A 27,216-nucleotide genomic window follows, 5' to 3' on the forward strand; every position below is an offset into this window, starting at 1 on the left:
TATATAACACAGAATGTGAACACTTTACGCGTTTGGTTAGTAAATAAAATATGGAGCCATGTGCGCATATGCATACGCTCGTTTTACCAACAACAGAAAAACCTCCTCCATTAATAGCGTGTGTTTATTTAGAAGAGGGTAGGGCATCTGTGTATATACATATATATATATATACATATATATATATCTTGTTTCTCTAGCCTAAACAAATTACGTACATTGTCACCTACCTGCAAAGAGAGAGAGAGAGAGAGAGGGAAATACAAAAAATGAGTTGTGTATAACTTATTGGATATCTTATCAACAAAATATTTCATATATATAAATTGATTAAAATATAATAATGAAAACCTCTTTCAATTCTGTCGAGAGAATCCCGAGTTACTTACGAGCTGGCAGAACTTGGGTAGGATTTTGATAAGAACTTAACATAATTTAATGAAAACAAGATTTAAACGGTTTTTTAAATGAAATAAAGCGATTTTCAACTCTGCTGAGCTTTGAGAGAGTTAGGGAAAGTTTCCTAAGATTAATTATGATAGATATTATTTGTATACATAGATATAAAGCCTTAACAAAATACTTTGATTTCTGTCGAGCAGTTCCCGAGCTGTTTGGTAACTTATTTAAGTACGGATTGCATTTAATGGAAAATATAGATCTTTGCAACTACAATTTAAAGCGGTTGAGATCCAAATTGATATATAAAGTCGCTTTGGACAGCCTTAATTTGCGTATAAAGAAATTCGCTTGGAATCCACAACAAACTACACGAACTCTACGAGCCGTTTTTTGTAGCCCTTTTCTGGGCGTAGCTTTAAGGCGGGTTACACAAAGAGTTTGGCTGACAGGCTTATTAAATCGCTTGGCATTGTCGACAGCTCCGCGTTGATAGACAGACTCTGGGTGGCAAACAAAGGCTTTTGCGAGAGAGAAGCGGGAGGGGGGCGAGCGGCGAGAGCCTGGCAAACTAGTTAAGCCACAGGGGATAACCAAAAAATCCGCATCAAACGCGCTGCTCATAAATCACGAGGCCTCTTTCAAAAACAAAGGCCAACTGCGACACAGAAAACCAAAACAGGGCAACAAGCTGCGCGGCCACGGCGGAAAGGAGCAGCAGGTCAAGAGTGGGGAGGGGGTAGGGGGTCAACTGCTGGTCGTGTCGCATAGCCTCATAAATATTGACGCGTTTCGTGTGCCGAAAATTGTCGCGCGCGGTTTTTCTCGTTGGGTTATTAAAAAATTCATGGCTTGTAAAATTCCGACAATCCAGAAATATGAAATATTTAAAATGCCTATAAAAGACAAGAAGGAGATCCAAAGCCAACGAATTGGCTGACAGGCGGGCAAAGCGGCTTAAACACACAATCACAGAGAGCGAGAGAGAAAGAGAGCCCCTGGCCTTTTGAGCGCAAAGTTCAGGTCAGGGCAGGAGCGAGCGCGCTTGGCTGGGGTTTTCTGGTCATTGGGCTTTTCCATTTTCATTGGCTGCGTTTGACTGGCGGCCACTCGAAAAATATCATTTACATATCCAGAACGCATCCTTTGCGCCAGGCTCAAATATGCAGGCAAAGCTTTTTCATTTTTTATAAACCAAAAAAAGAATGGGCGGTATTTGGTTTTTCTTTTATATTTTTGCTCATGTGACGCATTTTTTGTATTTATTTATTTATTTATGCCTTATGCCTCAGTTGTTGCGCTGACCACGCGTTGCCCCACTGCCGCCCTTTAAGGACAACCCCCTCTCACCTCTTCACACCGCCCCTTACCCACCTATCTTTGCATTGCGGCCCTTTGAACTCTTTGGTTTCTGGCATTTTGCTTTTTGTTTTTTTTTTTTTAATTTTTTGCTTTTATTGTTGAATTTAACACGTAAATTAAATTAAATGCAATTTTCTTGTTGCAACTTTCAATTTTTTCTCCTTTATCCCCCCACCCCCTCGCCGACTGTATATACATTTCATTTAATTTCAATTTTTAAATTGTAATACAAATATTTCACATATTTTATTGTAGCTTTGAATTTTCATTAAAAAAATGTCTGCATTTTGTTTGTAATTTTTATTTTTAGCTTCAAAGTGCAATTTTCACATATTTTTTAAAGGGATTTTCTGTTTGTAATTTGTTTTTTATGTTTATTTTGGCGCAGATCTCTGCACAAATAGATATTAACAGACCACAACAACAACAACAGCATAATTTAATGGCACATCTGTGAGTTTTTCTCTTCGATTTTTCTTGGGCGTTTTGTTTATGTTTTAATTACGTTTATGCGGTTGATTTATGTAGATGCAAAAGCAGCAGGCGGAGGTGCAAGGGAATTAATGCCTGGCCATAAGCTGCCAGCTGTGTGTGTGTGTGTGTGTGTGTGTGTGTGTGTGTGTGTGTCTTGGCCAATGTTTAGCTAATGGCCAGGGCCAAGGCATTTGGCCTTGAGCGGCGCAACAAGCAGCAAAATGAAGGAAAAGAAATGGAACTGCTAAGAGGAGGGGCACGTGCGGGGTCTGAGGTTCAAGGCATGGAACTATTTCAATTAAAAGTAAAACCCACTCGGCTCCAAAATCCTTATTCATATATATAAATATTTATATGATGGAGTTAGCGTTGTTTTCTTGAATACCCTATTAGATGAAGCATTATAATATTTCATATTGAAATACAATGTTAATAGAGTTTAAGTTCTACGCGATGTCTGAAGCAGTGTTGGCAGCTGGTTTTTTTGAAAAAAATGTTGAAAATGGCTACATTTATTTGCTGAACAATGACTGACCAAATTGTTTAAAATTTCAACTGTTTTTTGCTGACGAACTCCTAAAACATTCTAGCGATCAAAATGGCTTTTTTACAGCTTATAAATAATAAGCTGCATTTCATTTTGTTTTAATTTAATTTAATTTGTTTACCCTATGCAGCTTTTGCATTTCTTGTGTACTCTTGCGGTAGTTCTTGCTTTTAGATCCGCCATTTGTAATACTTTTCCCATTTTTCTTTACCTTTTGGCCCGCATATTTTGGTTCTCCCATTGCCATGATAAATGATTCACATGCATTCTATATGACCGAAGCAGTCATTCATCTATTCGAACACAATCTAACCCAGCATCTATCTACCCATCCATCTACCTATCTAACTTTGGCCCTTTTTTGTATGTTCTGGTGGCCAACAATATGGCAAATATGGCAAAAGAGTTTCTATACAATACGCATCTCCATTTTCTCTCTCTTTCTGTTTGTCTCGCTCTCTCTCTTTCTCTCTCCATCTCTCTCGCTGTCCAGCTTGTATCTAATATGACCATCGAAAAGTTTTGTGCTTCTTGTTGTTATTGCAACTTGTCAGTTTCGGCGCAAAGACCATCAATTTACTTAGCTTTATTATGTGCACACGCAGTGGGGAGTAGCGCACCACGCCCCACTCCCTCCCCCCGCTGAATATTATAAGGTCTCTTTTTTTTTAGGGGGTTATGCGCTCCATTTTCTATGGGCGCCTGGCCCTTTTGTTTACGCTTTGCACGCAATGCATAAAAGCAAACAACAACACCAAAAAAAGGAGCAAAAATATATCGGAAAATCGTTTCCTATGCAAGTGTCGTAGTGGCATGCAACCGCCAGCACCTCCCCCTCCTATTCGCAGAGGCAGCTAAAAACAATGGCTAGGCAGCTGCAGCGGCAACAAAATGTATCTTGACACTTCATCGTTAGCCAAAAAGTAGCGCAACGTAGCCAAACAAAAGACAAGAAGAACAAGGCGTGGCAGGCACATGGTGACACGGGCCAAGGGGCAGGGCCAGCGGCTGGGGCAGGGCCAAGGGAGACAAGTGCCTGCATTTTCGCGCTTGGCGTTAAATTCTCCTGACAGCTATAAAATTGCATTTGAGAGTAGCACAAAAAAACGCAGAAGACAGCACAGAAAATAAAAACGCAGATACATTGTATCTATGTATCTAATAAATAGTTATTGCCAATACAACAACACACAAAATTGATATTCCCCCAAGCGCAGACAATGGCAGGGGCAGGGCCAGGGGCAGCAGCATGGGCGGGGCAGGGTGTGTGGCAGAGTAAAAGTGCGACATCATTATATAAATTGTGTGTGGTTGAGGCAACATAGAACGCAGCATCATATGTTTTGTATCTAACAGATACGTGTGAGTGTCGAGGCTGGAGCTTCAAGTGATTTCACACACATGTTTTTTCACACACACACACACACAGACACAGACAGAAAAGCACACGCAGTCAACACAAACATGACCACAGGAAATGTTTCACAGCTGTGCAGCAGAAACGCCAAAGCAAGGGGCAAAAGTATCTCAACGCTTAGCTATTTGTCAAAGTAGACAACAGAGGGGTGGGTAGGGGGTGGTAGCGGGTGTTTGGGGAGCTTTAGGGTTGTCCAGGCATTTAAGCAAACAAACAGAAAACGGCACGTGACAAATGCCAGATACTTGCAGGCGAGCGTGTATCTTAGAGATACAACTAGTTGAGTTTTAGCTGAAGCCTAGGATTGCCAGGCAAAAGCAATTTCCTGCGCTTACTCTCCCTCTCTCAGACTCTCTCTTTCTCTCTCGCTCTCTCTTTGCTATTGATGACATGCGGCATCTGTCACACATGTTGACAGGGCATGCCCCGCAATTTGAGGCCTGCCTGGACGCCAGCTGATAGCAAGCGTGGCACGTGTTGCAGCCACGTGAGTGACTCGAGGGCAGGCTGGCAACCCTCGACTGTATTTTTTCTTTGCATATATATATTTTTTTGCCCGCTTCTTTCACTTATGCAGAGATTACACGCTTGTCAGATCGAGCCCAAAGCCCCTCATTTGCTATGCATATCAAGTTGATGGCCAAAGGGGTTAACGGCTTGTTGTGTGGTGAGGGGAGGCTGGCAAAAAAAAAAGGAGGGGGGGGGTAGTGTATCAGATATATGTTATAGCAATAAACAGCCACAAATTCGATACGTACGCATAGGTGCAACTTATGCTAAAGCAAATTTTCTTATAATTCCCAAAGAGTTTTAGCTGTAGCTGCTTTAAGTGAAATTTTAGAAAATTCAGAGAAAAGCTTAAATCATTGAAAATAATTATCAAGTCTACATTTAGCTGTCAAAAAAGCATCGCACAGCTTCGTAAGCTGACAAAGACGCGCAGATATTTTCTCAGAAGTGTGTCAGCCAGGTGAAATTGTCATAATTCTTATATGAGCAGTTACCTGGCACGCAACGCAACGCCATGAAATTGAAATGCTCAGTACATTAGCCATGACCGACTTTCACCCACATTCGAGTGGTTTGTATCTTTAAGTAATGCGTTTCGTCTCTTCTATGCGCAAGTTCATTTATTATACAGAGACCCATCACATTCTTCATTATTATTGTTACACTTTTAACCCAGTTGCAGTTCTAAGCTACATTTTCCATTTCCTCATTTCTCTGTGCGTGTGTGTGTCACAAAGGGCGGCAGCAACAACAATTAACATTTTCAATTGCAATTGCTCGTGCGAAACAGTTAAATTGCACAGCGCATTTCCGCCGCATACAAAACATTTTCATTTCCAGGCCACAAAACGAACAAAACCGAAAGCAAAATAAAGCAGAAACCAACTATTTGCTACCCTGTAAGCACTTTTGTTATACACTACCTTAGCAACATTTTATCTTAAGTTCTAGCAGTACCCAGATATCAACTTTTTTTTACTATAGCCCTTATCGTTCCCGAGTTCCCATAGACTGTTGCATATTATCTCCTTGAACTTCCTTTTAAATTTAAATCAAGTCTAAAGAAACCTGCATACTTCTTATTGTACACATCTCTAAAATAATATAGAGGGTATTTTGGCAACTGCGAATTCTCTGCAGCGTTTTGCACTTGCGAATTATTTAAGCAAATTATGCGCACAGCTACTTCATCATCCAAGTAATAAGAGCTGAGCAAGAGTCCATGTAATATAGCCCAACAGGCGAGCCCTAAACAGAACCCATCCTCCCTCCCTAACTCTCTGACGGCACTGCCCCGGCACCTAACTCAAACGGCTGGTAACTTTTCATTCGCATTCATAATTCCCTAAAGAGCAAAGGCACAAAATGAGCAAAAAAAAACTTTGCATATCAGTTGGCAGGGCTTTTGAAAGGCAGGGTAGGTGTTGTGACTGAGTTGGAGGTAAGGGGGCTGGGTTAGGGGTAAGGGTGGGGGTAGCTTTGGCAATTTGCTGAAAATTTGTTTGGCATAAATTGTAATTCAAGTTGAGCAGTTGCACTTGAACACTTTTCGGGCACTAAACTGAAAACTCGGGATACAATTAAGATTATGAGGCATTTAGAGTGCGCACGGAGTGGCCGGTAAATATATAAAGGGGCGTGGTCGGAATTTATGCTGCAGAAATATGAGTTGAAGCTTGGCAATTTGTTTAGATAGCGAATCAAAATTCAAATACCTTTGGCGCGCTTTTCAGATTACATTCTCTTAACACAAGCGATTATTAAGGGAACTGTTGACTGAAGAGTTCTGTTAATGCTATACTAAATTTGACTACATAACTGCAATTAGCATAAACATTAACGGAAACATTAACATTTAGACCTAGATATGTATTAATTATTAAGATTAACATTAAAATAAACAATATCATTAAACGGTAAATCTTAACGTTAACATTAACATTAAGACTAACATATATATTAATCATTACATTTAACATTAAAATAAGCAATAACACTAGCATTAACAATGGTATTTTCATTGATATTGAGTTAACAGATACGTTAATATCAACGTAAACGTTGACATTAACATAGAGTTTACGTAAACAATAAAATTATTATTAGCATTAACAATATTAAACATTTACATGTAGTTTACATAAACATGAACAAGCAAATTAACATTAACCTTAATATTAACATTAACATTAACATTTACATTGAAATTAACATTACGATTACCATTACCACCCTGTTCGCTATTCAAGCAAGCGCTTAAAGCATCTTGAGACGCACTTGAAACATTTGTTCTGTCTCCCTATCAGGCCAGGCACATGTAGCTGTCAATTATGTGCACTTACCGCCCAGAGACTGAACCACTGCACCACAGAAGACTGTTAACTGGGCACGCTGTTGCGGCATTTGCATACGCCGTCAGCTGGCTTAACACCAACAACTAGTTGCAATTAACTTGAGCAGCGCAATCTGCAGACACAAGAACATGCACACATCTGCCAGATGCACAGGTACCACTATCTATATAGATGCTTTGCACAGTGCCAACCACAATCGAATCACACAAATGGTAAACTCACTTTAGGTGCTGGCTGTCGTTATCAGTTTAGTCGGCCAGCACCACCCGGCACCACCCGGCAGCACCTAGCACATTGCAACACACTTCGACATCATTCAAATGGCTAACAAATTGCGCTGTCGAATGCAATATTTTTGCTTTTAGCCATAATACCTTTTACATATGCTACGACAGCCGCCAGGGCAAAGCATTTTAAGCAGCCTCCTTCTGCTCCTCCAGCTCCTCCTCCAGCTCCATCTCTTCCCGCTCTCCTTCTCTCTTGGCAAAGGTAAGTAAGTTGCAGCATGCAACGCATGCTGCCAGCTCTTGGGCCAGCTTGTTAGCATAAAATGTGTCTGCCTCAGCTTTGGTCTCGGTCTTCGTCTCCGTCTCCGTCTCCGTCTCCGTCTCCGTCTCGTTCTCAGGTCTCTCTCTCTCTCGGTCTCTGGCTGTGTCTCCTCTGCTTTCTCGCCTCTCCACAGATACCAGAGATGCCAGAGTGATAAATCCTTGCGGCTTTTTATTTCCGCAGCAACGTCGCCGTCGCCGTTGCCTTCATCGTCATCGTCCTCGTGTGGGTGTGACATGCTCTATAGCCACGCCCCTGTCTGAGCATTGCATTACAAGCATAATAATTCTTGCTGACAGCTCACGACGAGCTGTTACTGGTCTCCCGATACGATTCTGGGCTCTTCTTGTATGGCGTTCATCTAACAGAACCCACAACATTTGCTTATGCCCTCACCTTAAGGTACATTCCTTTGCTGACAAAGTATGTAACAGTTCGGATACACAATTGTAGAGTCTAGCAGGTGGGGAATAGCTAGCATTTAAAATAATGCAATGTACATTTGTTAACAGCTGAAACAGCTTTTGCTTGAATCGAACGAAACAAGTGAATGATTGATTGATTGATGACCAACGCTTAACCCAAGCCGTAAAAGCAACGAGGCTTAATATTTGAGAGTATTAATCTATTTGCGATTGTCCATCGCAGAAGCAGCTTTTGGCTGGATCAGACGAATCTAAAGTTGAGTGATCGACTGATTGATGATAATCACATAGCACAAGCCGTAAAAGCAACGAGGTTTAATATTAATCTGTTTGTGATTGTCAATCGCAGAAGCAGCTTTTGCATGGATCAGTGGAATTTAATGACTGATTGACTGATTGATGATCATCGCTTTATTTTTGACTATAATCTTCTATTTGTGATTGTCAATAGCAGCCGCAGTACCATTTGCCACTATCCAACGAATCTATCAACTGATTGATGACAGTCGTACAGTCCAAACTGTAAAAGTACTGAACCTTTATTTTGTATAGTATGAATGATATGAATGATTTTAATGAAGTAAAAAAGTTTCGAAATTAAATTAGTTCAGACTTTTCAAACTTTTGTAAGACACAAATATAAAAACCTCGAGTTTTTATTTGAGTAAAACACTTGAAAGGGTATTACAACGTCGACAACACTTATGCTATTATTCTATCTCATCCTTTTTTCTGATTTCATTTCGAATTTCTTTGCACTTAGCGCCCAATTAAAGCAAAAGTTTCATTTCATTTTCGTTTCGCATCCTTTTTTACATTTCTGCTTGGGTCTAACCCACAAAAATTTACGCCTCGTTTATTTCAATTTAAGTGCAGACAATTTAAAAAAAAAAAAAAGAAAAGAGAAGAGTATATTTTATACAAGTTTATGTATTTATTATATTTATGTATGTGTGTAAATGTGCAAATACTGCGGCATTTTATGCAGGCAGCTCGCGGCATTTTCAACTCCAAAGCGCAAATTAACGGCTCCGTTTGGAGCGACCCCAACACCCACTTACACACTCACACACACTCACTCACACACACTCGCGCACACACGCACGTCCATTGGCTTTGGCATAAAAATGTATTTTATCGTTGGCCAGGAAACAGTTTTGCGGCAGCCGGAAATGTTTCCACTTCCACTTTATTGTGGCTTATTCTTATTCCTCTTTTGTATCTGCTTTCTAGCTATCTCTTTCCATTTCACTCGCTCTCTCACTCACTCTCTGTCGCGCTCTCTGATAAAGAGTTTTCAGCATTCCACACCGCAAAGCACAAAGTGCATTACATATTTCACTAATTAAAATAATGGAAAATACAATATTTGTAATTATTTACAACGAATTTTTACTCTATTCTTTCTTTCCTCTCTCAGCCTTTTAGCTGAAGTGGTAAGGGTGAGGGGTTATGTGGGGGATTGTGACATGACCCAATGCTTTAGTGGGTAATTTGGGCATAAATCTCTTGGTTGGTGACCGCGGGCCGGGGCGGGGGAGGTCGGCTCGAGGACAGCGACTGCAGTTGACAGTCGTCTCATCATTTAGCATAATGAGGTCGAGAGCTGGTTAAATTAAGAGCTGGTTTCTACGGTTCGTCGGGGGACAAATGGGAAGTTACTTTTGTCAAGGTATCGCATTGTTTGAAAAAAAAAACTCATTTAAATTGCGCAAAATATTGATTTCAAATTGAAAACTGAAAAATACACGAGAAATGTTTGTGATATTTGATAACAATAAGGGACTTATTAAAATTAATTAAATGCAATTTATTTAATTTGAAGTACGTGCCTTCAAGATCCCAAAACATATAATTTAACACATTACATCATTATAGTATAATATTTATTATTAAGCATTAATTGAAGCGTTTGTTATTATTTAATTAATTTGCCAGCAAGAAGATTTTTATTTTATTTCAAAATATTTTTTCATATTTAGCAACAGCTTAACTCGCGTCTATTTCATTGAGATCTTAAAGAAATTTATTACACATTAATTACTTGTCATTTTTATCTTATTTAGAGCTTAATTACATTATTTTCATTTATTTAAAGATCATATTTCACGCCTAATCACACTTTTGACCTCGCCGCAAAGTGCGCATAAGCTTATTTTAAGTGCAATCAACTTTTAATAAGACATATTTAAATATGTGACCCCTGCACGGAGAACAAAAAAAATCTGAAACCAGTTGGGACTAAGAGAGCGAGAAAGAAACAGAGAGAGAGGGCGAGAGAGAGAGAGGGGTGCGGCCAACGGGAGAGAGAGAGCAAACAAGTTTGATCTGTATTTCAAGTGCTGACAATTGACTTACTGACTCTCAGCTGCTGGCCGCATGCACTTTAAGAAATATATTCGGAGAAGTCGTAATATTCACACATGAAAACACACAAATGTAATGGAGAAACATAAGGCTAAGAGGGGGCATTACTTCAGAGAGAGCGAGGGACAGAGCGAGAGAGGGGAACACATATTCAAATGACATGGGCCAAAGAACTTTAAGCCAACAGCTGCTGACCCCCGTCTCTGCCTCTGCCTCTCCCCCTCTCTCTACCACCACGCTGCTGACTTCATTCAGTTGTCTTGGCCATATTTTTTTATTTAAGCCCGAGTCGGCACACATTGCCCTGGGTCATTGACATGTGGGCTACCACACACGCTTCTGCTTATAAGCTACGAGGAGAGAAATAAATAAATAAATGTAATTTGAGTTGACAACAAACAAAAAATCGTATAAAACAAAAGAAATGGAACACAAAAAATCTTAAAATGAAACAAACTGATGACAACATCTTTTTTCCCTTTCTTCACTATTCCATTTGAGAGGCTTTTTTTTTTGTGGGCCTGTCTATTTGTCCATCAATTTGTTTATTGGTTCTTTTATTTTCTGTTTGATATTTGCGCCAAATTGTTGTTACACTTCATTGATAGAAATGATTTTTCGATTTGCTGCGTAAATAGTGTTCAGTCCACGTAGAATTATAAATAGTTGTATGATTCATAAACATAGACTGAAAAGTTAGCTGTGGTGTAAGATCCGAATTGGCCAAAAGATATTCTTTGGAACGCCTTTTTAATATTTTTATGAGATCATGCGCACTTTTTCGAGTTTTGCTTTGCTTGACTGATAAATTGAAGTCGCGTACTAGATAACAACAATATTATTTTATATTAATTTCTTACTTATTTGAAGAATCTATATTGACTGTCAAAACAGCGTTGCCAGAAGGTTTTTAATTAGCTATTAAAAACCATTGCCAGCTGGATTTTAAAATTTCATTGTTAAATTTCCAGCCTATTTTGCCTAAATAACATGCGTCTATTAGTTATCAAAGAGGGTTGCCAGATAGTCATTGAAATATCAATGTTACATTTTCGAAGAATATTTAAAAGCATTTTTTTATATTTAATTTAATATATTAATATTTGTTCTGTTTTATTGAGATAACTAACCAGAATATCCATTATCTTTTTCACCAAATATTTTATATACTTTTATTAAAGCTCCGAAATATTTGCAATCTTGAATATTTCTAGACTATTATTAATATATATATTGGGAATAATATGTTTTAAGGTTTTGGCATTCATAAAAATATCAGTTTATAGTTCCCACAGGCAGGGGGCCCATAAAACGCATGTCCTTTCGCCCAGTCACACGCTAAGACCCATAAAAAACGCAGCCAAAAATGAAATTTGAACTTTAGCATATGGTAGACGCCCGAAAAAGGAACCGAATGATATAAAAATAGAATAAAAATAATATATAATAAATATGCCCCAGCATCAACGTAATTTTCTGCACATTTGAGCAGAAAATTATCGATTTTATATGCAGCCGGGCACAAAATGCAACACAGCGAGACTGGCAAATAGAGAGCCACAGGCTGAACCAGAACCAGAACCAGAACTGAACAAAAGACGAGGGGGTAGGGGGGGGGGGGGGGGGGAGTATGGGCAGGAGTAGTCACAGAAATTTTTTGTATTGGATCTGAACCAAAATGATGCCCAGCATTTGATGAACGCGAAATAAATAGTCTACAACATGGGTTTATTCAAATGTTTATAGAAAGGGAAATATATTTAGAGAGAGAGAGAGAGAGAGAGAGAGAGGGAGAGAGAGAGAGGGAGAGAGAGAGGGAGAGAGAGGGGGAGAGGGAGAGAAATATTTGGGCAGAGACATGCTAAGGTTAAAGGGAAGGATGTTAAAAGCGTGCAGAAGGGGGCGGGCTGCTACTTTGCTTACTTGCCATTCAAATATATTGATGTGTGTACTTAGCACAGCGCGACTTGTGCGGTGGGTGATGGGGTTAAAGGTGAGGGTGAGACGTGGCAAGGGGAGGTGCGTTTGAATGGGTATTTGCTGCCTAGTTCGCTGGGCTTTGCTGTTGTCCGCGCATTTCTCAACTGTCGCTCTGTAGTTCAATAAACTTGTGCGTGAATTTTCTATTTTACTTGATTTTTTGCACCCCATCCCCCTCATCAACACCCCTCTCTACTACCCTCTTCTGTTTTTTTTATCACCGTTTCGTTTAATGTTCAACATGTTTTACAATATGCCAGAGACAGCAACAGCAGCAACAAACACAAAAAGGGACTGCGCCCAAATGTGCGATTGGAGCTGGCGCTGCGGGGCAAGTGGGACATGCAGCACAGGGGCGTGGCACTGCGTTTTATGTGTCAAACATTCTGTAAAGTGAAGTGGGCGCCAAGAGCAGGGCGTACAACAGGAGGAGGTGGGAAGCAACGAGCCGCATGAAACAGGCTGTCTGTTTCCCAGCGGAATTTTTGCGTTTTTGTTTTGAAGAGCTGCTGCTATATATATATGGGTTTTTGCCAATGTGAGGGACGCGGGGGCGGGTGGCAAGGGTTGTATGCTTTAGGTGACTAGCTGATAGATTGTTGAAATGCAAACGCTGCCAGCACAGGGCAAGAGCTCTGGGTTTGGCCAGAGTCCATATCGCATTTGCCTAGCAATCTACGATTTACTTTTTTTTATTTATTTATTTTTTTTTTATTTGAATGGGCTGTGAACTTGAAGAAGAGGAGAAAATGCGTCGATAAAGAATATTGGTTATACGAAGAAGATACCTGAAATATTCATATCCTTTGCGTGCATTTTTTCAGCAAATACAACAATACAAGAAACTATGTTGTGGGATCTATATCTATATCTATATCTATATCTATATCTATATCTATATCTATATCTATATCTATATCTATATCTATATCTATATCTATATCTATATCTATATCTATATCTATATCTATATCTATATCTATATCTATATCTATATCTATATCTATATCTATATCTATATCTATATCTATATCTATATCTATATCTATATCTATATCTATATCTATATCTATATCTATATCTATATCTATATCTATATCTATATCTATATCTATATCTATATCTATATCTATATCTATATCTATATCTATATCTATATCTATATCTATATCTATATCTATATCTATATCTATATCTATATGTATATCTATATCTATATCTATATCTATATCTATATCTATATCTATATCTATATCTATATCTATATCTATATCTATATCTATATCTATATCTATATGTATATGTATATGTATATCTATATCTATATCTATATCTATATCTATATCTATATCTATATCTATATCTATATCTATATCTATATCTATATCTATATCTATATCTATATCTATATCTATATCTATATCTATATCTATATCTATATCTATATCTATATCTATATCTATATCTATATCTATATCTATATCTATATCTATATCTATATCTATATCTATATCTATATCTATATCTATATCTATATCTATATCTATATCTATATCTATATCTATATCTATATCTATATCTATATCTATATCTATATCTATATCTATATCTATATCTATATCTATATCTATATCTATATCTATATCTATATCTATATCTATATCTATATCTATTCTATATCTATATCTATATCTATATCTATATCTATATCTATATCTATATCTATATCTATATCTATATCTATATCTATATCTATATCTATATCTATATCTATATCTATATCTATATCTATATCTATATCTATATCTATATCTATATCTATATCTATATCTATATCTATATCTATATCTATATCTATATCTATATCTATATCTATATCTATATCTATATCTATATCTATATCTATATCTATATCTATATCTATATCTATATCTATATCTATATCTATATCTATATCTATATCTATATCTATATCTATATCTATATCTATATCTATATCTATATCTATATCTATATCTATATCTATATCTATATCTATATCTATATCTATATCTATATCTATATCTATATCTATATCTATATCTATATCTATATCTATATCTATATCTATATCTAATCTATATCTATATCTATATCTATATCTATATCTATATCTATATCTATATCTATATCTATATCTATATCTATATCTATATCTATATCTATATCTATATCTATATCTATATCTATATCTATATCTATATCTATATCTATATCTATATCTATATCTATATCTATATCTATATCTATATCTATATCTATATCTATATCTTTATCTATATATATATATATATATATATAGATATAACGCAAAATCTGTAACTGAGCCTGTTAAAAATGCTTCTGCGGTGCGGCAAAACGTTTACGAATGCGACACAAAGAGGAATTACAACATTCCAACTGAAGTTTATTCAAACGCAACATTTCATACCTTTTTAAGATAAGTCAATATATACTTCAATATGCTTCCATCTTTCAGTTTTATCTTTCTTAAACGTTTTTAGAATATTTCTTCAAGGCAATGACAGGCAGCCTTTCCTCTTTTTTTCTGTTTTTGCATAAGATTCCTCCAGCTCGACATCCCCACCTGGGTTCCATCTCGCACATCGCATCAATTGCCACTTTGGTTTGACCTTTTTTGGCTGCTAATTTGCTGTCATTTTGCTATGTGCGGCCACTTTGGCGCTTGACATCTGTGTCCCGTGCCCCGTGTCGCTGTTTCCCGGCCCCTCACACCACCATCCATGCATTATATATCGATCAAAATTCAATTTGTGCCGCTTTTCTGACAACGTTTAAAGTAGGAAAAACGTTCGAAAAAAAAGCGAAGCGTACAAAAAAATTAACTTTAATTGAAAAAGTTTGCGACGCACTTTTCTTTGTCGTTTTTTTTTTTTTTTTTAATTTTGTTAGCCAATTTCCATGTGCTTTTCTGTTGTTGGGCTGAGTGCTGGCAAAAAGAGATTCAAAGTGTGACTTATGTGAGAGACCCAAAAAGAGAGCCGAAGAGAGGGAGACATACAGAGAGACGAGCCTCGAGCGGTTTTTAATTAACCTAATTTGCAGCTGAGCTTCCAACTTTTCCTCATTATTTATGCTCCTGCTCTCGCTCTCTGCCTTTCTCTTTCTCTGTCTAAGGTCGAGTTTTTCTCTCTCCTCCTGGTGCAAGTCAAGTGTTTGGTTGTCACTTTAAGTCATTCATGTGTCACCTTGTAAAATTCCTGACTTGAATTGGACCCAACAGATTTGAGTCATATTAAATCAAGTTGATTAGGCAAGCTACTGAGAAACCTCATGAAAAAGCATATGAATATTTCAGGTTTACTTGAATAAATATGGCTAACTGAGTTTTAAAGGACAAACTCTCTTACGATGTAGCATACAATGTATTAAAAGTTTGTTTTCGATTAGGATGACGATGTAAAATGCTGAGAAAGCGCATGAAGAGGGTATGAATATTTCCGTATTAATTTCTTAAATTAAATAAAATTAATTAAATTAAATTTCTTTATTATTATACACCGATTTTTTAGATCAGCTGCTAAGAAGGCGAATGAATAACGGCTTGAATATTTCAGGAGTACTTAATATATTTTTCAAGTTATTTCTATGCTTTTTAGATGAAGTACTCTGATGTCGCTTAGCTTCTTTTACTTTATATCAAACTGCTTTTTGTTTCTTAAGAAAACAGATCTTTCTGTTTGTCGCGGGCGACATTCTCATGCCGTTCTCTGGGGAAATTGCCTTTTAGCCAACTTGCGAGCAACTCTGCTGTTGGTTCCGCTTTATAGTTGAGTTCTGTTTGCGCCACTTAGCGTTAACTTAAGTTCACTTCAGTTCCATTCTGTTCCATTCCACATAAACTATGCCCTTTGAGGCACACAGCGCACCAATGTCCATCAAAAAACTGAAGGCTCCCCTTAATGCTGCGAGCCCGTGACTTTAGTTTTTCCTGAACACCATACAAATTGTGTTTGAGTTAAGAGAGCAAAAAAGAAAAACTGCAATTGAAAGCAGAAGATAATCAAGTTGCAAGTTGCACGTTGCAAGTTCTATGTTGCAAGTTGCACGTTGCAAGTTTCATGGTTAGCTTTGAGGGCCATAAACTCACGCTGTTTGCCCCTGTTTCCAACCCAGCCATGAACAATCAATTTGCTCTGGACACTTCTCTGGCTGTAACACATGTTGTTAATAACGCTCCATTTTCCCCCCACCCACCTCATTGTCCACTTTAATGAAATTGCAGCATGTGCCACACCCCAAGGCAAGTCATAATTAAGGCAAAAGTTTGGATTTTCGCAAACGTTGACAGAAAATTAATTAAAAAAGTGCAACTGCGATTCGAATTGCGATTGCGATTGAGAGTTAAGTTCATTAAAGTTGGCCAAAGAAATAGCCAAGGTCCAGACTCCACACTTCCAAGATTTGGACATAATTACGGGCCAGGTGTGTGCGCTTGAAAAACTTCAAATTTTCTTTGTCTGCAGCAAAATGCATTTGGCAAGTTCATTTAATTGGATTTAACCAACTTGGAAGAAGTTTATGGCTATATCCAGGTGAGCGAGGAGAAGAGAAAGAGCTGGTTGAATATATTTATGGGGCATAAAGTGCATTGGCTTTTAATTAAGCCGTCTGAGAGGAGGGCAAATCTATGGGTTTTGCAAAGCGAAACGGTGTTTCGAGGCGACAATATTTATCGATAACAATCGAAAAATATCATTTATCGATGCTAATTGAGATATATCTTGTTGATCGATATCAATGGAAAGGGCTCCTATTTATCGATGCTAATCGAATGAGCTCTTACTTATCGATAATAATCGAAAGTCAATGCATATAATAAAAATAAATACCGATATAGCATTCAGTTTTTATTAGATTTAACCTATTCAGAGTCTACCCAACGGTAACTTAAAATCACAAATAACTCTTCAGAAACAGCTCCCCAAATTTGATGTTCTTTTTCTTCATTTCGCTTGATATCTCAGCTTGTCAAACTCTTGCCTTTCATTTCCTCGCACAACTCCTTAAAGAAACTTTTCACTCAGCTTTGCTCCAGTTTTCACCTGACCAAAAACTGAACTCACGACAACAACCACAAAATGTAGGAAAATCTGCGAGTAATTCGCTGTAACTCAGGCATTCTTTGGCCAATCCCATGCCAAAACATAGCTGCACATTCAGCTAAGCATGAACTCGTTAAAGCAACGAGGAAAGAAATCACATTTTCCACACACACACACACACACACACACGCGCGCAAAAGCATGTTGTGCTACCTAATTTGCAGCAATTTTCACCGCATCCAACGGCGGCAGCAGCAGCAAAAAATATTCTCTCCTGTATTAAAAATGAATAAAAATGAAGAGGGGTAAAAATAAAGAGACCGTCTTGAACCCCACGCAAGCCCCTCTCCTTAACAGCAAAATTCTGCAATTTTGCACGCAGCGCGCGGCGGCGAACATAAAAATAAATATTAAAAATAAATTAGAGCTACCTGCGGCTTTTATTAACTTTTAATTTATGAAAAGCGCAGGAAAAACTCACAGCTGCGCGAAAACCCCACACGAACGCAAATGCCAATGCGAACGCATATGGAAAAAGGAATCAGCAACAAGAAAAATAATATTGAAAAAAAAAATAAAATAAAATGCAACATAAGCGGAAAGACAAACACACAGCCAAGCAGAAATCTCAACAAAATGCAGTCGGTTATTAGGTGCATGCAAAAAGATACAAAGCTAGAGATACATTTCGAGATAAAGATACACAGCTGCTCGGATCGGACTTCATTACACACCTAATTAATAGAAGGTTTGGGAAAAGCAAATAAACTTAATATAGAGCACGTATTAAATAGTCTGGCATACGCTAGGGAATACCCATAATGTTATATAGTGTAAATATTAACCGTTTACGAATGCCGCCCAAAGAAGAATGGCGAAAACAAGAGATTTAATCGGGACATTGCGTACGCAAGAAAAGTATAATATCTCTTAGCAGGCAGTAAAACGTTCACAAACGTCGTACAAAGAAGATTGGCAAAAACAAGAGCTCACGTGAGTGTTAAGAGACTTCGAAACCAATTAAAGTATTCTTAACGAATTCTCATGCACATCACTAAAACTTTAAAAATATAAGCAAATGGATTGAATATCGACTCTAAGCACAATATTCTATTATCTCTGATTTTTAGCAAAACAAATTTTATACACTCTCTACTTCTCTCTGTGGGGAAGGTCATCTCATTCAAAAGGTCAACACTTAAGAAATGCACACACAGTAGTTTTGGCTTTGTCTTTGGCCTCGTTTGTAGACCGCTTTGCCACATATTTTGTGTTTGAACTCATGATCATGAGTTGCGCTAATTTCATAGAAAGTTGCGTGGTTTAATTCATGGTAGATAGACTCAGGCCATTCAAAGACAACACAACTGGCAAAAACAATGCGACTGCAGCGATGCATAGCAAAAGTGAGGAAGCAGAGGAGACAACCTACCTCCAATTTGCAGTTGCAGTTGCATAAAGCGAATCCATCCAGGCCCAAGAGTAGCCACTTGAGTTGCGTCAGTGGAGCAGAAACAAGAAGGAGAGCAGCCGACTACTTGTGAGACGATGTCTGACAAACTCAAGAGAGGCCTCAAGCTTCCATGAGACAATTTGTGCAACATGTTAATGGGGCAGCAGAGAGGTCAGGGGGTGCCGAAGGGGCAAGGACTTCGTAGGCGAAAAGCGCAGTGCAAAAACCAAGTGAGGACCACACAAACAGAAAAACAAGAACAACAAAATTCTCAAAGAGGCAAAAACTAGCGCGAGTTGAGGCTAAGAGAAGGGAGAAGAGGAGTCTGAGAGAATCTCAGCTTAAGCAAAAATCGTGGCTGGTTTTAGTCAGATTTTGCCTTTACGCTTTTCCTCGATTTTCTTTTTTCTCTTTTTTTTTTTTTTTTTGCAACACACACATTTCTTATTATTATTTTGAAAAGCCTCTCGCAAGTCGCCTCAAGCGCTTTTCAGTGTTTAACTTGTGTAAAGTTTGTCAAGATTGCCCAGTTGTACAACTGGTTGGACAGCCAGACACTCAGTCAGTCAGTCAGTCAGACGAGTCATTCAAAGGGGACAGGGTGCAGGGAGCTGGGGGCAGGAGGCGCTGTCTAGTGACAGCTGCCGCTCGGCATTTCGTGGTCTTTTGCAAAAACAGGTCAACTAAACAGAGAAAGAGCTAGATTTAGATAGAGAAAGCACAAGCTAGCGCTAAAAATGGTCAGAGCTATGGCAAATAGTATTTAGAGTTTTTCTTTCTTATTGAAGTTTAAAGCAATAATCAACTTGGAAAGTTGATCAACTTGTAAATGACTGGAGAAATGGACGAGAGAAAACATATGGCTGTGATTGGAAATTTTTTGAATAAATGTGGTTTACTTATAGAGAAAAATATGTATGAAGCAGAAGTTGATGTTTATTAAAGCTTATCATAGAAAAACTAGATGTAGTTCAGATGAATACTTAATAAATACTTAAATAAATTGTAGGAATTAACTATGAATTAGCAGCTCAACACATTCACATAGTCAAATCAAAAACGCTTGAGAATCGAAAACTTGTTGGCAATATTTATATTTATCTATGGACAATATTTCTAGCTCTTTCTGCACAATATAAGTCTAGGGCAGGTTTGTTATACAACATATGCTTGAGTTCTCCAGTGGAAATTGATTAAAAATTTCCCGATTAGTGAATTCTTTGAACTCATTTTTCTTACTCTTCTTACATTTCTGCTATCAATTTAATATAATTTTCTGAGGAGTTGCTTTGTCTACCCAAAGCTTCATATTACAGATCAGTCCACGTATTCAACATATACTTATCCACTGCTCTCGTTGGGACTAGAACCACCAACAACAACAACCACAACAACAACCACAACAACAACCACAACAACAACCACAACAACAACCAACGACAACAACAAGAACAACTGCAACAACAACAGAATGAAAAGCGATACCACGATTTGACAATGGCATTTCCCGCTGCATCGAGTCGCATCGATGTCAGATCACAATTCTGTGACAATTCGCAGTGTGTATGCGAGTGTGTGAGTTGTGTGCATGTGTGTTGCGTGAAATGTGTGTGCGTGTGTAACACGAGTCTCAGTCAGCGCACACATAACGTATACGTAATGCAGCTGCAATTGTTGAAGGGTGAATATGGCTGCAGGGCAATTGTTACACTGAGAGAAATAAATTTAGAGCTTACACTCAATTGCAGTGAAAATATAAATAAATCAAGTAAAGCTTAAAAGCAAATTGCTCATTTAACAATGCACCGCAGGCCTGAAAAAAAGCTTAATTTTTACTAGCTAAGGCAAGCACAAAATTTCTAGTAATAAGTATTTTTGCACCTAATTCAAGACAAGTCCAGCTTACTTTTGTAATAAAATGAAGCAGAATTTGTACTCAATTTAAGCATATTTCTTATAGAAATAGAAAATAGATTTTAATTATAGCAATTTTTTCAATTTTTTAACTTGCTTTTAGTATGACGCTTTTTCGCTCAGTGTAGTTTATATTTCTGTTAAGCGCTTGGTTTTGGTGCGCACACACACACGCGCACCGTTAGTAACTTTTTGACATGTAGTTAGCAAGTTTAACAGGCGCTTTACGAATATCTCTTGCATCCTAGTTAAACCTGAAGCAATTCTTCAATATCAAATTCTCACTGTCTCTTATTCTCTGTCTCCTTTTCTCTCTCTCTTTCGCTGCAGATTCAGAGTGCTTTAATGCTGTTGGCTTTGTTGCAGCTTAATGAACTGTGCATATGTGTGCCTCCCCTTTCTTTCTTTCTCACTCCCTGTTCGCTGTCTCTTTCTGCCAGCTGTTGCTTTATGCCTCAGCCACATTTTACATGCATTTTTCAAGCGCATAAATCACTCAATTGGAAACTGCACACACACACACACCGTGCCCTTCTTCTTCCGTAAAACCCCCACCACCCCCCCCCCTGACCATGCCCCCCTTAAAAGCATAATTCATAAGCTGCTTAAGCCTCTGGTCATAAATTTACTGCACACACATTAATTAGGCCGCCGCCACATCCCCAAAGATACTCCCCCCACCTTTATCTACCTCATATCCTACCTGCACCCCAAGCTCTCCCCTAGCAGCCCGCCTTATCCATTCGTAATCCCTGCTTGCGCCTCTTTCTGGCTGGCAAAAACGCAACTCTTCTAATAAACCCAGCCGCTCGCTGGGCAGGCATCGGCCTCAGCTTCAGCTACAGCATCAGCTTTGGCTGATTCTGGTTGCATCCCGACCAAGGATGAATAATGGATGCTCATTAGTCTTGGACCCGAGATTGGGGGGGAGCCACGCGAAATAGTCTAGCGAAATCAGGCAACAAGCCAACCAGTTGGACAGCGATAAAAATGCTTCCAATTGGAAATCGAGTTTAGTTTTTGTTGCTGTTGTTTATAATCGAAAAAGCTGGGCAACAATTACAGCTTGGCCAGATCTGGTAGTATTTATATATACATATATATGTATATATAAGTATATATATGCGATGTATAAAAGGGATTTTGGCAGATAATCAATCAAATTGTCAATCAATCAATGCAAACTAACAACAAGCAGAGAGGGAGACAAAAAGAAAAGCACACGCAATCAATGTGAAAATGTTTGAAAACGAAATTGAAATGGACAACAAAATTGTGAAGCTGGGCGGAGGTGGGACAGTGGGGGCGTGTGTGTGACGAGAGGAAAAACTAATAACAAAAACAACAATGAACGGAAATAATTAGAAATATGCGTTTGGCAAAATAAAAGGAATTGCTAACAGGAAGGAATTACTTTATATCGAAGAAAAAAAGTCAAATAGAAAACGGAATATAAATGGAAATAAGAGAAAAGCTTTTAATGGAAAATTGCCGAGAAATTTTAAGAAATACGGCAGGTAAATAAAATACGACAATATATATAAAATAAGCCAAATATTACTTGTTTTAAGACCTATAGCAAAAGACACATTCAGGGTTTACAAAAGCTTGGGCGAGCTTTAATGTGTTCTTAAAGCTTTCGTACGAATACCTATTGGAATTCGAATTGGTATCTAACTAGAAATTGCGTACTATTTTAAGCTAAAATTCCAACAAGTTTGCAATAAAATTCAATCTGTTTATGAATTCGAAGTGGAGCATTTTCAGAAGCTTTCGGACATGCGTAAAAAAAAATTGCGAAAATATGAATGCATTTCAAATAATTACCCTGCATATTATACTTAATACTATAGTAACAAATGTTTCAGTTATTGTTCAAGAAAAACCTGTTAAATTTCGCAACAAACATATAAAAGATATATAAATGCATATTTGGGCTAAATACAAGTTCGTAAACCTCAATAATTTGCAATTGCACAAAGAGAATTTGTGAGCAATGATTTATTTTATAGGGAATTCTGTGACAAAGTCAAAGCCTAAATGGGAAATACGACTCACGAGTTGCTTATCGCAAATTTTAGACGGACAATAAGGGCAATAGGGAATACGGAAAGGGAGTATAGAAAAAAAAAATACATATGAGTACATGAAGACAAAACAATACTATGTCATGCTTTACAGTAGTCGCTCGCATAAAAGAACCCTTCCATTATAGAGTTTATTATAATTTTGCGTGATATGATTTGAAGTTGGTTTTTCACGATTCTTTTATTTATTTTATTATTTAAAGTCAACAGATATTAAAAATTATAAAAAAAAAAAGTTTTCAAAACAGTCTCTCGTCTCTCCTCTCCACTCGTCGCCTCTTCTTTTCTGTTCTAATATATATTAAATTATATTGGTCTATTTATTCTATTATATTCTGTTTTATCCTATAAATATTCTATTCCATTTCTTAATATTTTCTATTCTGGATTTTAAAATTTTGCTAGTTTTTCTCTATTCTTTTCTATTTTATTCTTGTTCGTTCTATTCCATTCATTTCTAATCTATATTCTGAATTTTTAAGATCTTCGAATTTTAAAAGGTTTTTCAAATAAATTTATATATAGATTTGGCTTGGGTAGGGGGTTTTTGAAAACGTTTTTTGTAAGATTTTCAATTCTTATATTTTTCTATCTTTTATTTAAAATGTTTATTTTTGTTTTCTTTTTTTTAAGACACTTACAATATGCTCCTTTAGCTCCTTGCGTATTGGTCCCAGCCATTGATGTAATCCAATGTAACGTTTTTGCACCATTTTCAGGGCGGGGGCGCCCTGGGCGTAGGGCCCGCCCAGAAGGGCGCTGGCGGTTTCTAAAACCACCATTTTGTTGTAATCGCTTGTGGTGCCGATTATTTTTCTTGTTGTTGTTGTTGTTATTGTTGATTTTGAAACACACAAACACACACACAGAAACACGCACACACACGCTTTCCGTTGAAATTTATCCGGGCTGCCGATAAGCGCAAAAGCCCCTATATATATATATATATATTATACTTTCTGATATTATATTTAAATATATATTTTTTTCTTTCAGAGCTACAAAAAAAAAACAGCTTTATCAACTTTGAGCTGAGTTTCAAGAAAAAGTTGGAACTTTGGTTTCTGATTTCTGTTTTGTGAGTTTTTATTGTAATGTATTTAACATTATAAATGTGTATATGTATTGGTCGAAAACTGTTGATTCAGTTGTTTTTTTTTGTTTTTGTTTTTGCTTTTTTATTTTGACGAAATTGAAATTTCGTATACTTTTGCTGTTGTTTTTGGGTTTTGGGTCGCGTTTCAATTAAATTTTAAGCCGCATTCGTCAGACGTGCCTCGCTGGCCGCAAGAGCGATATATGAGACGAGATGCTGCCCGACTCAATGTACAGATATATATGCATATATATTAATGCATATACATATATATAATATATATATGAGCTGCAACTTTAATCCTCACACGTTGATGTTCATGATGTTGGAATCCTTGAAATCAATTAAATGACACGCACCACAGAAGACGGCAATAAGTGTGGGAATATCTCTAATATTTCTTTAGGATTTGCTTGAATTAAATAATTTTTATTTATTTTTCAATAGGCACTAAAATTGGTTGTTTTTTTTTTTTTTTGGTACAATATTGCAACAATCGATTTGTTAATATTATTGCACTTTCAAAACACATGAAAATTTTACTGCACACTTTGCACAATAGTAGTAATAATTAATAATAATTTATAATAATTAATAATGATTTGTTATAATTATAATAATAACACGGGAAATGTGCATTTGATCTGTTTCACACGACAAAACGCTTACGTTTAACGGATATGCGAGTAGACGACGTACGAAACGGAAACGGCAGAACGAACCGCAGTGTTCAAAGTTCCATCGCGAACTGATTTTCCCGTCTGCGTACGATTTGTGCCGAACCGAAGGAACGACAGCGCAAAGCGTACGAGCGAATGAGCGTAGAGGAGAGTTCGTCGCCGCACGAAATGCAGCGCAAGCGAAGCGGCCAATCTGGCACAGTGGGCACTGTGCGTGGCGAGTGCAAACATTTTTATATGCAAATTTAAATGCAACCTCAACAATTCTTAAACGAAATACACAAAATATGCATAAAAGAATCAAATGAAATTCCACAGTTTAGCAATAAGCAATAACTCGCCTACATTTGCTCTACTGTGCTGCTGTGTAGAAGAGCGAGCGAGAGCGCGGCCAGCTTGTGTAGAGTTTGCTTAGCGCAGCCGACAAACACTTGTTGTTGACGTTCTGTGAGGCGGCAAAGCCGAGCACACCCCAAAAACAAAATCAAGAAAACGGCATGTGTGAGAGAGTGAGAGAGCGAGAGAAAACTGTCGCGCGCAATGTGCGCTCTTATACTCTTATACTAGCCAGTACGAAGGGCATTGCCAGTTGTGTGCAAAGAAAAAGCGCAGTTATCTTTTGTAGAATATCTCCACACTTTTTGGGCATGCAGTAGGCATGAGTGAATGCTTGTGTGTGCTCGTGTGTGTGTGAGTTTGTGTGTGTGCGTGCGCGTGTCTATGTGCTTGCATTTGTTATGCTGCAAAGCGCATTGTTTGTGGCTGCTTCCGCCAAATGTTGCTAAAAGTTAACAGGTTGCCTAAAAATTTACAGTTTTGGGTGAGAGAGAATAGGTGACTGCAGAATAACGGAAATATAAATGAAACCTAGCTGGAACATAAACGCTGAATAGCTTGCTGCTTTAATCCAATAGAAATGGATATGATAATCTATATGTACTTGAATAATATAATATACAAAGCTTAATAAATAATTATTTAAGCTACTTCGCAAAATCTTTGGGTTCTCCCATTTGATTCAAGCATTTACATACTGAAAGTATTCCTCTTCGATATTTAAGTGAATTACCCCAATTTAATTAAATATTATACAATAACTGCTTATATGCGAACTACATATGTTTCCTCATTTATAACAGTCAAGCAATATAACATTTCTAACACCTGATTCTTTTTTGGAAACTTCATTAATTATACGAAACTAGATGACAAGTCCGCGCACGCCTCGAAGAATTTCAATGATGATAATAATAAAAAATGAAATAAAACTAAAACGAACAACACTAGTATGATTATTATTAGGTAACGTTGAACCCATGTGGAGTTTGTTGACTTCTGGCAACAAAGTGTGACTAAACAAATTAAGTCGAGAACTAGGAGAAGAAAAAAAAATAAAATAAAAAAAAGAGAATGAGAGCTGTAACTAAAACCAGAGCGCGAAACGGAAGAGCAGCAAGGCAAAAATCTTATAAGGCACCAAAAAAGAAACAACAACAATAACAAGGCATTAAATTACATATTAGGGCTGGACTCCACCTGGGCTACACATATCAGAGTAGTGTCAAGAGAAGGCAGATAATAAAACCAGCAACAGCAACAACAACTGCGATTTCATGCACGAGAACATGAAATTGAAGTGCAATCTCATAAGCTGGTAAATTGTCTGTGCGCGCATAGCCAAGAAAATGATGGAAAATCATCAGCTAGAACAACAACAACAACAACAACAACAACAACAACAACAACAACAACAACGACAACACGAACATAATCAGGAATGCATTACAAGCCCATGACAGGAAGAGAGTAGAAAGAGTTCACTAACTTCTAACGGTAACAGCGGAAGAGCCGCGTGCGCTGTTCAACAAGTTGCCATAAACATGTTGCAGCAACATTGCATCAGTAATTAATGTTGCTGCTCTACACGTGTTGCTATGTGCGCATGGGTGCCTGTGTATGTGTGTGTGTGTGTGTGTGTGTGTGTGTGTGTGAGTGTTTCAGTGTTTCGTTTTTAGCGCACAAGTTCAATGCACGCCAATCACATGAGAAATTAGCACAAAAGCAACAGCCAACAACAAGAAACAACAACAACAACGACCGAAGCTTATGCAAACTAAGACAGCGCGGCTAAGTATAAGAAAAAGAGAGCGCAGGCTTAGCTGCTGCTACTGCTGCTGCCGCTGCTGCTGCGGCCGCTCTCTCAGCTCACCTCGACAATGACATTCAAAAAAGCTGCAAGTCAAGCTTAGAGGTTGGAGCAAGAGCTAAACGCAGCCCATCTCGCTCTAACGCGCTGCTCTTGCTTAGGCCATGCGATTGTGTTCCCGTCAAACAGCTTTGAGTTCGTTCACCGCACGCGACGAGCAGCGCGCTGTTCGCAAGCGTGTGCGCATGTGTGCGTGCGTGTGTATGTGTGCTTGGCCTAAAATTTTTCAGAGCCGGCCACGACCTGCCTAACTGCACAACAAGTTTGACTCGGCGCATGAGCACGCCAGAG

At 37.7% G+C, this 27,216-nt stretch overlaps 1 protein-coding gene across 12 annotated transcripts in view; it reads right to left on the minus strand.

Moving 5' to 3' along the window:
* The window catches only part of pum (pumilio), a 231,356-nt gene that overhangs the window by 90,599 nt on the left and 113,541 nt on the right, over positions 1–27,216 (minus strand). For 2 of the 12 annotated variants that reach the window (XM_015170300.3, XM_015170299.3), the window contains exon 1: positions 23,585–23,874. The exons of 7 other annotated variants lie outside the window; for them this stretch is intronic. In XM_015170300.3, the coding sequence (XP_015025786.1) occupies positions 23,585–23,725 (141 nt within the window). In that variant the 5' untranslated portion in view covers positions 23,726–23,874. Of the gene's footprint in view, positions 1–218; positions 231–23,584; positions 23,876–27,216 lie in introns of those variants that run through there. 3 more of the 12 variants (XM_032433664.2, XM_070207246.1, XM_032433663.2) reach the window with 3 other exon arrangements.

Source organism: Drosophila virilis, chromosome 2 (genome assembly GCF_030788295.1).
Source record: "Drosophila virilis strain 15010-1051.87 chromosome 2, Dvir_AGI_RSII-ME, whole genome shotgun sequence".
In the NCBI taxonomy this organism is placed as follows: Eukaryota; Metazoa; Arthropoda; class Insecta; order Diptera; family Drosophilidae; genus Drosophila; species Drosophila virilis.